Source organism: Thamnophis elegans, chromosome 2 (genome assembly GCF_009769535.1).
Source record: "Thamnophis elegans isolate rThaEle1 chromosome 2, rThaEle1.pri, whole genome shotgun sequence".
In the NCBI taxonomy this organism is placed as follows: Eukaryota; Metazoa; Chordata; class Lepidosauria; order Squamata; family Colubridae; genus Thamnophis; species Thamnophis elegans.
The window spans coordinates 150,994,977-151,007,754 of record NC_045542.1 but is presented as its reverse complement, the minus strand read 5'-3'; the positions used below and the strand labels follow the sequence as shown (position 1 = coordinate 151,007,754).

Below are 12,778 nucleotides of genomic sequence, written 5' to 3'. Positions count from 1 at the left end.
CCATTGCTTCTTGTCCTACCCTCAGGTGCCTTGGAGAATAGTTTGACTCCCTCTTCTTTGTGGCAGCCCCTGAGATATTGGAACACTGCTATCATGTCTCCCCTAGTCCTTCATTCTCTTAAACTAGACATACCCAGTTCCTTCAACCATTCTTCATATGTTTTAGCCTCCAGTCCCCTAATCATCTTTGTTGCTCTTCTCTGCACTCTTTCTAGCGTCTCCACATCTTTTCTACATCGTGGTGACCAAAACTGAATGCAATATTCCAAGTGGGGCCTTACCAAGGCATTATAAAGTGGTATTAACACTTCACATGATCTTGATTCTATCCCATCTTGGTTCTCCGAACTACCCAAAATTTTCACTACTGTTTCTCCAGAACTGGTCAGAATCTGCTGAATACCACCTCTGGATTGCACCCAAGGTTGCTTTCCTGTTGTTGTTGTTTTTGCTGTTGCTGCCACAGTTGTTCTACTTTTATTTGCTGATTTTTGCATTTTGTGATTTCCCCTCCCCCCCGCCCACTCATTTCTTTCTCTTCCAATCAGCAGTTTTCAGGGAGCGGCATATACACTATCCAGTTTTTGTCTTATTGAGCATTTTAAACTCTGGGAGGTTATCTTGTTTGGATTATTATTACAATTCAACTATTATTAAAATTATTATTAATATTAATTATTATAATTTACTTTTTATTGTATTAATTATTATGAAACAGGCAGTGCTCAACGTACAACCACAACTGAGCCCAAAATTTCTGTTGTTGAGACATTTGCTGAATATTACCCCATTTTATGACCTTGCTAGTTGTTAACTGAACCACTGCAGTCGGTAACTTAGTAACCCGGTTGTTAAATGACTTCCCTTTTGACATCCCTCTCCTAAAACCTAACCAATTTCGTTGTATTTATTTTGTACAATGACAATAAAGACTATACTAAAAGAATGAAATATTCTAGGAAATATTGAAAAGGTAGAATATTTCCCCCAAAACAGAAATAAAAATATTAAAGGAAACAGAAACCAAAGACCCCAGCTCCCTGCCCCCAGCAAATATTTTGGTGCAATCTTATCTACAAGACAAAAGACCTTTCAGGTCCAGGATGATGGGATTTTCTTTCAAGGCAAACCCACTCAGCCACAATAGGAAATTGCCCTTCATTGCATCACCCAGCAAGATTCAACCAAGCCTGGGACACAGACAAAGTTAGCCAAGACCCCCGCCTCCTGGGAGTCTGACAGCCAACAGGACACATTTCTTGCACATGATCCGACAGCAATTAATGGAATACCTGTCCTTGTACAGGAACAGGAACCTCTAGGGCAGGGCCCAAGAGAAGGTATAAATATCTCCCTCTCCACTCCGTGTGGTCAACTACCCAGAATCACATGTGCTTGGTGGTTTTGCTTCACCATTAAACCATCCTTCTGTAGGAAGTTATCACCCAGCCCTCTCCTAGAAAAATGAAATATCCTAGGAAATATTGAAAAGGCAGAATATTTCTCTGGATGTGAAAAGAAAGAAACATGTTTTAAAAGACAGAATAGCTGCCTGTAGCTTCCTGCCCATCCCCACTTTGTCAATCGGCCATTAAGAAGGCCAAGCTAGTCCACTTTACATAATAAAGGCTTCTCCATTGCAGCTGCAGGGGTATGGGATTAAAAGCATGATAATATTGGCCCCAACTGACCACATGGCATCTGAGAACTCAACCAAACCTGGATTCAAAACACAGCCTAGAGAGTTGCCCCTGCATGGCCCCATGGGAGCCTGACAACCAATCAGAATACATTTCTTACACAGGGACAGGAAACAGAGAGGTGGGACTGAACAGGTTATAAAAAGCCTAGCAAGCCCCTCCCTCAGCCCTTCTCTTCTTCTCCACCAACACTGAAGCATGTGATCACCTTTTCTGTTCAGGATCAAGCCATGTGGCCCTGTCAAACAATAAACCATCTTTCCAAGCAGCCTCCATGTCTCCAGTGTCTTTTTCTCCACTTGGAACCGAACCCAGAAGGACATTTATTTCATCACTTCCAAGCAGCCTCCATGTTTCCAGTGTCTTTCTCCCCACTTGGAACTGAACCCAGATGGACATTTCTTCCTACAATAGAATCATACAGCTAGAAGGGACTTCAGAGGTCTTCTAGTCCAACCCCTCTCCCTGCACCCAAGGCAGGAGACCTTACACTATCCCAGACAAATGGTTGTTCAATCTTTTCTTGAAAACCTTCAGTAATGGAGCATCCACAACTTTGAGAGGCAAACTGTTCCATTGATTAATTTTTCTGTCAGGACTTTCTGGTTTGTTTGTTTTTAAGATGTTTTGCTTCTCGTCCAAGAAGCTTCTTCAGCTCTGGAAGAATCTCCACAGACACAGGCTTTAAAATATCTTTGATGCCATTTGATGGATGTCCAAAATTTAGGTGTCCTGCAGTATTAGTTCTACCAGATGCAGTCTGAACAAGACAGAATTGGTAGAAACAATGAGATCATCTAATCCTGACAATTTAGGCATCCATTTCCAACCCCTGTGGCAACCCGAATGACGACAACCTGTGTTGCAATGCACATTTTGTCAATTGCCTACATTATGCTTGGCAATTTCATTTGCTTTTTTCCCCAGCCCCATCATATGTGTTTAGTTTACTGTTCAAGCCAATTTAGCTTACAGTTCATCATCAAGAACCCCACATCTTTTCCATATGTAACATTGCCCAGTATGGTGCCCCTCCCACGCCCTACTTCTGTACACACTCATCTTTTTCCTTTTTCCTGTCCAAAAAAAACCACCGGATTTTTGCTTTGAAATAAAGCGCTACTGTATTCCTGCCTGATCGCCTGAAGGGGGAGCTACCTCAAGGACCAGATGTTGACATTGCGTTTTAAAAAAAAAGCCTACGGAGTTTTTGACTCCTCTTCCTTCCCGTACAGACCCCGGAAGTGTAGTTTTCCCTGGTTTCCCCACCCACTGTCTCGTGCTGCTTACCGGGCTTTTAGGTCCTTCCCCAAGATGGCGAAGCTATTGAGTTGCGTGCTGGGGCCTCGGTTGTACCGAGTCTACCGGGAACGAAGCCCCGCCAGAACTCGCCGACTCAGGGCTGAACCAGACGATGGGTCCCAATCCTCCTTGGACCCTTCTTGGGTGAGCCCCCTACTTTTGACGACCCCTTGAGATATTTGGTATCGCCCACGTCACCCTTTATAGAGGCTGTGGGCTGGAAGGTGGGCGAAACCATTATTGAACCCGGACGGGGGGGGTCGTTCCTTGACACTGAAAGGGACCTGGTGAAGACAGCGTGCAATTGAAGTATTGTGTCGCTTGCAAGCTGGTTTAAGGGGAGAACAAACACAACCCGGAGAATCCCCTTATTTGAGGGTCCAGAGAGAAAAATGCAAAGCAGAAAGCGAATAGCCCGGTTAAAAACAGCATATTTTTTGCAGGCGGTTAAGAAATCCGGTTTTGTTTTTGGTTTGTTTGCAAAACTGCCCTTTCCTGAAAGTGTGTGTGTTTTTATGCATGTATGTATGTTAGCGTGAGCGATGCACTTGCATGTTGACATATAGCAGCGCTGCAATGGCAATAGCTAACCCGGTGGTGTATCTACCTGCTGTGCATCTGAAAATGAACTCTCGTTCAGCTTTAAAGTTTTGTGTGTCATTCTCCTCCAGAGCATTCCAAACAGCTTCCGATCCTATGAGAATCAAAGTGTAAATAAAACAGCTTTTATTAAGCATTGTTTCAGGGCATACACTGACAATCACAACCAAATATTTCTGGTAACTCATATGAGTTTTCTTGGCAACCCAGTAAAGCCTGGGATTTTATCCCAAAATTTAGGAGATGAAAATCCAGAAAGGGATGCCATCAATGAGAATTTTATTACTAGGCTGGCTGCCTCCTACTTTTATTCAGGGTCTTTTAAAGAGGGGATGGTAGTAAGGACTGTGTGTCTTTCCCCCCCCCAATCCTTGGGGGAATATTTCATAGGGGGGGGGAATAGAAGTAAGTGCTATGGGTATTACTTTGAAAAAAAGGATGAGATAAAAAGTAAAGAAACAAATAGGAAATTAATAAAGAATGTGTGTAGCTCAGCGTTGAAATGAGGGGTCCTTAATAATCTCGGAGACTGGTTGTTTTCTTGCAGATGTTTCATTACCCAAACTAGGTAACATCACCAGTGCTAGCTGTCAGAGAGCACCTAGGGCCCCTCAAATGGGAAGTTGGAATACATGCCGGAAAAAAGAGCCTTTCCTTGCTTTTATATAGGAGTTGATTCTTAGGACTTTAATAGTTTTAAAATTGTGTCCCTTAGCAAAAGATCTTTCCATGATTCATTTATTGGGTAAGACAAGCTTTTCTATGGTAGCTCTGGCCCTATGGAACACTGCCCCCCCCCCCCCAATTAGGCAGACCTCCACCCTTCTACACTTTGGTAGAATTTTTTTTTGTTTTAAATAGATTTTTTTTTAATTTTCAAAACAAACACAACACATAAAATTTTCCTCCTTTACATACTGCAGAAAGTGTATCAGTGTTTACAAAAGGTTTTCATGCATGTCTTCCACAGTCTATCAAGCATAATTCATATTAACTCAAGTATTTTAACTCAAATATTTATACATGTTACCCTTATACCTCCATTTTTATTTGACTATAATTATTTAAACGTCCTTCATCATAAAATATACCAAGATTTAATACATAACCACATACTGGCATTTCATTTAATATTTCTAAAATCCTCCAATAACACTGAATTCTTATGTCCTATTCTAGCTAAACAGCCATAATATTTAATAACAAACTTTTCTAATCCTTCTTTCCAAATCGCTGTTGGCAATTTTCATCTAGTTTCCTTATATTGTACCCATACATATATATAGGTTGTCATCATTATCCCTCCTTTGTTTGACTATATCCTGTATCATAACATTTTCCCCCTAATAATCAAAACTTCACTGTATCTAACTTAATTCTTTTTTATTAACCTTTGTATATAATCCAAAAGGATTTCTAATCTTCCTTTCATGGGTACCATTCAATAGTCATATCCAATTATTACTTATCATAACACTACACATTGTATACATTATTATCATTATCAATTATTTATTTAATTATATCTATTATCACTAAATTTCACTAGGTTTAACTAGTTTTAAGTTATATTCTTCCATCTATCAACCTGTATCTTTCCAATAACAAAACAATCTTATATCTTCTGCCATAGTATTTTAACTCAGATATTTATACATGTTACCCTTATACCTCCATTTTTATTTGACTGTAATTGTTTAAACATCCTTCATCATAAAATATACCAAGATTTAATACATAACCACGTACTGGCATTTCATTTAATATTTCTAAAATCCTCCAATAACACTGAATCCTTATGTCCTATTCTAGCTAAACATCCATAATTTTTAATAACAAACTTTTCTAATCCTCCTTTCCAGATCACTGTTTGCAATTTTCATCCAGTTTCCTTATATTGTACCCATACATATATACCCTTTGGTAGAGCTTTGAAGACCTTGATTTCCCCCCAAGCCCTGGAGCAAAATTGGATAATTTGCAGATTAGAAGGCTGAACTGCTGCCAGGACTTTGTTCTTTGAAACATTTTAATCTACTTGGTTTTATAGTTGTCTGTGTGTGTTGTTTTAACTTTTAATTGGGAACCGCCCAGAGTTGGTTGGTAGAAGATGGGCAGCTGTATACATATTCTAAATAGATAAATAAAGACAGTAGTTTGGCTGGAGGTTGTATTCTGAACAAACTGAAATTGCCATCATAAACCACTTGAATTATAATCACCCAGGTTTGAAATGAGAGCGTGTCAGGGCAATAACCCTCATAAAATTATCACTTTCCAAGAAAATGTTGCAATAACCTTCTCAAAGTCACTTTTTGATCACAGTATCTGCCTAGATCAGGGGTCGGCAACCTTAAACACTCAAAGAGCCATTTGGACCCACAGAAACAAAAAACACAGGGAGCCACAAAACCCTTTTGACATCTAAAATGAAAACAGCTCTCGCTCTCGCTCTCTCTCTCTCTCTCTCTCTCTCTCTCTCTCTCTCTCTCTCTCTCTCTCTCAGCACTCTCTCTCTCAGCACTCTCTCTCTCTCAGCACTCTCTCTCTCTCCCTCCCTCCCTCTCTCTCTCCCCCCCTCTCTCTCTCCCTCTCTCTCCCTCCCTCCCTCCCTCCCTCTGTATACCTTTATGCTATGTATAAAAAATTTATAGTGTGTTGCACTTATGAAATCAATGAACCGCTATAGAGAAAACAAATTTTTATTTCTGAAACCAAAAGATGGGTCGAAAACCTCAATAAATCGCTTGCCAGGAGCTGCAGCAGAAGGATGAAAGAGCCACATGTGGCTCCAGAGGGGTTGCAGACCCCCGGCCTAGATCTTGGTAGTAAGAGCCATCACTAGCAATACCCACAAGCTGCAGACTTCGTTCTTAAATATGTAAGTGACAGCAATAAGTTAAGTGACACCTTCTAAACCTCAGAGGACTCTTTCCATGTTGATTTGGCTGCTTTAATTAGTGTTATTGTTAAACCCTCAACTCCATCAGTCTCTGCTGTGAAAACACTGTGAACAGGGATTTCTGTTTTAGTACCCAAGTGACACATGGCCTTTTGGTTCATTCAGGAGAGCACTGATTTGAACTCAAGTACATTTTTAGCTAGGGATACGAAGGGGAAAATTACCTTTGAGGGGCATTGCTGTACACCCTGGCTTATTTCCATCACAATTTGAAAGTAACTGTTCTAATTCTTTGCCATATACAAATGAGGAACTAAGGAAAGACAGGATCAGTTATCCCCATGAGAAATGGGATCAGGTTTGTGGCACATTTGAGTACATTTCCTCTGTGCTTAGTAGAGTCCATACATAGAGAACATTGGGCACTATCTAATAAAATGAAATTCAATGGTGAAAAGAGTAAGGTTCTACATTTAGGCAACAAAAATGAAATGCACAGGTACAGTATAGGTGGTACTTTGCTCAACAGTAGTAACTGTAAAAGGAATCTTGGAGTCCTAGTGGACAACTATTTAAATATGAGCCAGCAGTGTGCAGCAGTTGTCAAAAAAGCGAACACAGTTCTAGGCTGCATAAACAGAGGGATAGAATCAAGATCACGTGAAGTGCTAATACCACTTTATAATGCCTTGGTAAGGCCACACTTGGAAATGCTGCATTCAGTTTTGGTCACCACGATGTAGAAAAGATGTGGAGACTCTAGAAAGAGTGCAGAGAAGAGCAACAAAGATGATCAGGGGACTGGAGACTAAATCATATGAAGAATGGTTGCAGGAACTGGGTATGTCTAGTTTAATAGAAAGAACAACTAGGGGAGACATGATAGCAGTGTTCCAATATATCAGGGGTTGCCACAAAGAAGAGGGACTCAAGCTATTCTCCAAGGCACCTGAGGGCAGGATACAGAGCAATGGGTGGAAACTAATCAAGGAGGGAAGCAACTTAGAACTGAGGAGAAATTTCCTGACAGTTAGAACAATTAAGAGTCCTGCAGGATTGGGCAGCCTATAAATTTAATAAATAAATAAATACATACATACATAAATAAATACATAAATACATAAATAAATAAATAATCAGTGGAACAGCTTGCCTCCAGAAGTTGTGAATGCCCCAACACTGGAAGTCTTTAAGAAGATGTTGGATAGCCATTTGTCTGAAATGATATAGGGTTTCCTGCCTAGGCAGGGGGTTGGACTAGAAGACCTCCAAGGTCCCTTCCAACTCTGCTATTGTATTATATCCCAAAGGTGCTTTTTTTTTTCAAGAGGCAACGGGACTTTCTGGTTTTTCTTTGAAGATGTTTTGCTTCTCCTCCAAAAATTTCTTCAGCTCTGACTGGATGGTGGGGAACTGACCTTGGAAGGATTGAAGGCCGAGTCAACCTTGAGCCAGTCAGGATTGAACTCTAGACTGTGGGCAGAATCACCCTGCAATATGACATTCTAACCACTGTGCTACCAGGACTGTTGATGATGATAGTGATAGATTAGTTATTTGTTATAGAGAACTGGTTTAGTATAGTGGTTCAGGGTAGGAAGCAGGAGACTGAGGGTTGTATTCCTGCCTTGGGCACAAAGGCAGCTGGTGACCTTGGGCCAAATCCCTTTCTGTCAACCCAAGGAAGAAGGAATAGAAATTTTTGCCAAGAAAACTGAAGGAACTTGTCCAGGAAGTAACTCAGACTCATAAACTGATTCAAAGTCACACGTATACCCCCCTTCCCAAAACCGCCCCACGTTAGTTGTAATAATATTATAGATTAGAATCATCATTTTTGCAGGGGAACATTTTGTGTCAGGATGAGTATATTATTAACAGGACTTTAAGGAAAGGAGTAAGAGTTATAACTTTTATTCCCTTAATCTTTTTTTATTGAAAATTTTATATTTTACAAATATATACTTCCCCCCTCCCCCAAACCCAACTCCCCACCCACCCCCAGCCTCCCAGAGCAAATACAGGGTATAAACATTAACATTAACATCCATATTCTAAGATAAGCTAACAGACTTTAGCATCATCCCTCACTTGTATTCCCTTAATCTTGACACTTTCTTCCCTGTCACTGCAGGATATTGTGTAAAAAGAAAATATAAAAGTGACTGTTTGTAAGAAAAACTCTTTAAGTTACCAGGAAGGAAAAGGCGATTGAAATCAAGTATGCTGTTGGTGTTTGGTTTATTTTATTTAGTAATCAAACGTATAAAGCTTCCCATCTCCATAAAAGCTCACAAATAATTAAAAATGGTATAAAAGGCAGAAAACCAATTTTTTTTTTTAAAAAAAAACATAAAATCAGGGGGAAAAATTATGGCCAAGGTAATCAACTTCCTCCATAGCAGTCAATACAGCCAATGCACAATCTTTACCATACTTCCAGCTCCCCATACCTGTTGGCAAAACCATGTTTTTAAAGCCTTATGTCTCCTAAACCACTGCATAGGGATTGAGGTTCAGTTACCATCATCTGTCAACTGCAGCACTGAGATTTATGTTCTGTTTCTTGTGGGAGGGAGTCTCAAGATTAGGAAAGATGAATGCTGCACAGCATCTAATTAATTTGTGACAACAAAGCTGTAAAACCAGGAATCAGGAATGAAAGGGCAGCTCAGCAGATGTGATGGTGCAACACAAATTTTCTCGAGATAAAACCCTTCCATCAAAGTAAGCAACCTCTTTTTTTTTTAGATGTGGTTAGTAGGTCTATCTGAAGCATCACTTGTTATCAACCTTGGTAGCTTGAGAGCTGTATAGCTGGACCATTTTGGAGGTCATCCATTTGCCAAGTCTTGGAATCATTTTATCAAGGAAAGTATTTATTTCCAGTGTTTTTGGTTTTTATTTTCTTTTTCTTCCTGCCTTAAGTTCAGAACCCTGACCCTTCTCAGCAGCACAAAAGAGAAGAAAGCAGAAAAGTTTTGCTTGCTGTAGGTTCTATGCCTTTGTATGTTAGCCTTCGTGAGACACGGCTAAATATATACCGTATTTTTCAGAGTATAAGACGCACCCTTTTCCCCTCTAAAAGAATGTGGAAATGTTGGTGCATCTTGTACACCAAATGCAGCCATTTTTGGCCTCCCGAAGCCCCACCCTACATCCCATTTTTGTGAAAAATGGACCATTTTCACAAAAATGGAGGTGTTTTGTCTTCCCCCAGACCCCAAAAGCACTCTGCAGGCTTCAGCAGGGTTGAGGGAAGGTAAAAATGCCCCCGTTTTTGCAAAAAACAGCCCATTTTCTGCCTGTTTTTCACAAAAACAGCGTTTTTGCCTTCCCCCTGCTGAAGTCTGCAGAATGCTCTTGGGGCCTGGGGAGGACAGAAACATTTTTTTCTTATCTCTTTGAAATCTTGGTGCATCTTATACACCAGTTCATCTTATAGTCCGAAAAATGCAATGTACTCAGAAAGAAAGGCTGATTGATAAGTTAGGAAGAAAAAAATGTAGTTTAAGCACAGAGGTTCCGATGTCATTCTGTCATTTCATGATAAGATTTGCGGGGGAGGGGGAGTGTCTCAGAAACCTTGAAGAGCTGATGATCACTAGATATATGTGTGGGTTGGTAGGAAGTTATCCTTATGCGATTGTGATAAACATTTGTAAGTTGGAAACTGAGCAGTTGCAAAGCCCAGATATGTAACAAGCTTCAGGCTTAGGCTATTGGAGATATCCTCAGTGAATACAGTAAATTCTGCCCCCCCCCCCCGAAATATTCCCAAAAGCATATCCTGCAGTCAGAAGTTGAATTGTGCTTTCTCCAAAGACCTTGCAAGCCCCTGAGCTCTGATATCAATCTTATAACAATAATAAAAGACCTGTGCTTGACCTTTTTACATTGGTATTTTAATTACATTGGGGGGGGGGGGGAAGCTTGTGATGTGATTTAGAAAGTTGGATATATTTTTTTCTATGGTAGTTTCCTTCCCAGATCTTCTGGATCTTAAATGTCCCAGATTTCCAGCCTGAAATTTATGGGAATTCTGGAAGGTAATATACTCACTGCACCAAGAGGTTGGAAAAATATCATCTAAATCAGGGGTTTCAAAATCGATTTCATTGAGGGCCACATCAGGGTTGTATTTGATTTTGTGGGGGGGAGGACAAAGTTGGCGTGGCCAGGGTGAGCACCAGAGGTGGGTTCCTACCGGTTCGCACCAGTTCAATTGAACCGGTTCGTCAAATCTACCGAACCGGTTAGAAGAGGTTCCACCAGTGGACCCGGAAAGCAGGCCACACCTACAGAAGAAGTTCCAAAAATTTTTGAAACCCACCACTGGTGAGCACAGCCAGCTCGACGTCACTCAGGTCAGGGGGCCTGTGGTGGCCCGAGTGAAAACGGGCTCCCGAGCTCCATTTTCGTGTGCGACGGCCTCCTGCAACCCTCTGCCAGGGACAATGGAGCTTGGGAGTGCCATCCGTGGCCCTCATGAGCTCAGTTTTCAGCTGTGATGGCCTCCTGGAACCCACTACCAGTGAAAAATTAGCTTGGGAGGGCCGCACACAGCCCTCCCGAGCTCCATTTTTGCTGGCAGAGTCCCCTGTGGGCCTGTCCTTTGCTTTTTCCAGGGCGGCCCTGCGAGCCAGATCTAAGCACCCCGTGGGCCACATCCGGCCCCTGACCCTTGAGTTTGACACCCCTGATCTAAATTATCTTGTGCAAGCAACATATTGTTCCACAGGATGATACACACAAGATAGGTGAAAATGAGTTTTGCAGGGGAAGTCTAAAATACGTACTCGTATCTTCTTTTTTCCCATCCAGGGAACAAAGGGCAAGATGCTTGAGATTACTGCATATAATTTCAGAAGTAATCCTTTGCGAACCTTTTGATGCTTGCGCAAGGGATTCTTGCTCATCTGCCAGGATCACCTTATGCTACTGTCATTCAGGCAGACAGTAGCTTGTGTGTGGATTACACATGGCTTTAGAAAGAGTTGTAAAGTGCCAGGGGCCAGCTTTACATATTAGCAAGTGGTCTTTGATCCTAAAATGAAAGGATGTCCGAACCCCAGATTACCGTTCTATGGCTAAGACGGGAACAGGTGATTCCCCCCCAAAAAAAACTTAATAGGGAGCCCAGTTTTTATTTTTAACTTCTTTTATTGCCTCTAAGGGTTGCAGAGTCCGGTGATCTACCGGCGCCACAGAGGATAAAGTGAAAAGTTTATTTATTGCTCACTTGTGGTCTTTTTACATGTTGGAGAAGATTTTAAGATGCAAAATATTTGTTGGGGACACCTTGATCTGGGGATTCCCTAGGAGTCAGAAAAAATTGGGAGTTGGTAGTTCTGCAACATATAAACAGAAATATAAAGCAAGAGACATCAATTGCACAGAACTGGGCAGAAATTGGATCCAGGAGTGGGATTGAAAAATTTTAGCAACCGGTTCTTTGCCCAGTTGCTGGGTGGGCGTGGCCATGGTGGGTATGGCCTACTCTGCTTCCTTCATCACAGCAGGGGAGGGGGAGAGTTTTCTGACCTTCCCAGGCTCCGGAGATTTTTGTAGAGCCTCTGGGAGGGTGAAAACAGCCTCCCCTGGCCTCCGGAGGCCCTCCGGAGGCCAGAAACAGACCTGTTTCCGAACTTCCAGAACTTCTGGGAGGCCCGTTTTTCGCCCTCCCAGAGCCTCTGCAAGGGCCCTGCACTTACCTGGCATCCAAAACGGGCCTCATGGAGGTGCCTGGGAGGGGCAGAGTGGGCGGGTGGGCAGGGCCAGTGAGTCCTTGCAACTACTGGTTTGGCGAACCACATCCGCTTAGCATCTGGTTCGCGCAAATCGGTCCGAACTGGCTGAATAACACCCCGGGGTAGATCTCTGGTTGATTTGTAGGATTTCTGACTTCCAGTTGTTTTAACAGTAGCGATTTGGGGTTCTAATTTGGAAATCTAGTTCCATAGTACTACAGATCCAGGTTTGTGTTGGTGGATTGATTAACCCGGTCTGTGGCTCATAAAACTCCATAGCTATTCCTTTTTCTCCATACAGTACCATTTTTCATTAGTTTTCTGAGAGTAAACCTCAGCCCATTACATGTCTGTTCCAGGCTCAGAAGTATAAAATTAAGAACCAGCCAATTTGTGTAACTTGCTGCACACCATGAAGCAATAGTACTATTGCTTCACATTGCCTCTCTAAGCAGTTTACGGAGTCAGCCTATTGCCCCCAAACAATCCTCATTTTACCAACCTGGGAAGGATGGAAGATTGAG

General features: G+C 41.8%; 1 protein-coding gene across 3 annotated transcripts in view; it reads left to right on the top strand.

The window, feature by feature from the left end:
• The first annotated feature begins 2,978 nt into the window (after positions 1-2,978).
• The window catches only part of ABHD16A (abhydrolase domain containing 16A, phospholipase), a 46,215-nt gene continuing 36,415 nt past the window's right edge, over positions 2,979-12,778 (top strand). For 2 of the 3 annotated variants that reach the window (XR_004254814.1, XM_032211482.1), the window contains exon 1: positions 2,979-3,146. Coding sequence is in view for 1 of the 3 variants with exons in the window: in XM_032211482.1 (XP_032067373.1) it covers positions 3,015-3,146 (132 nt within the window). In the remaining 2 variants the exon portion in view is untranslated. The remainder of the gene's footprint in view (positions 3,147-12,778) is intronic. The other variant, XM_032211483.1, reaches the window with a different exon arrangement.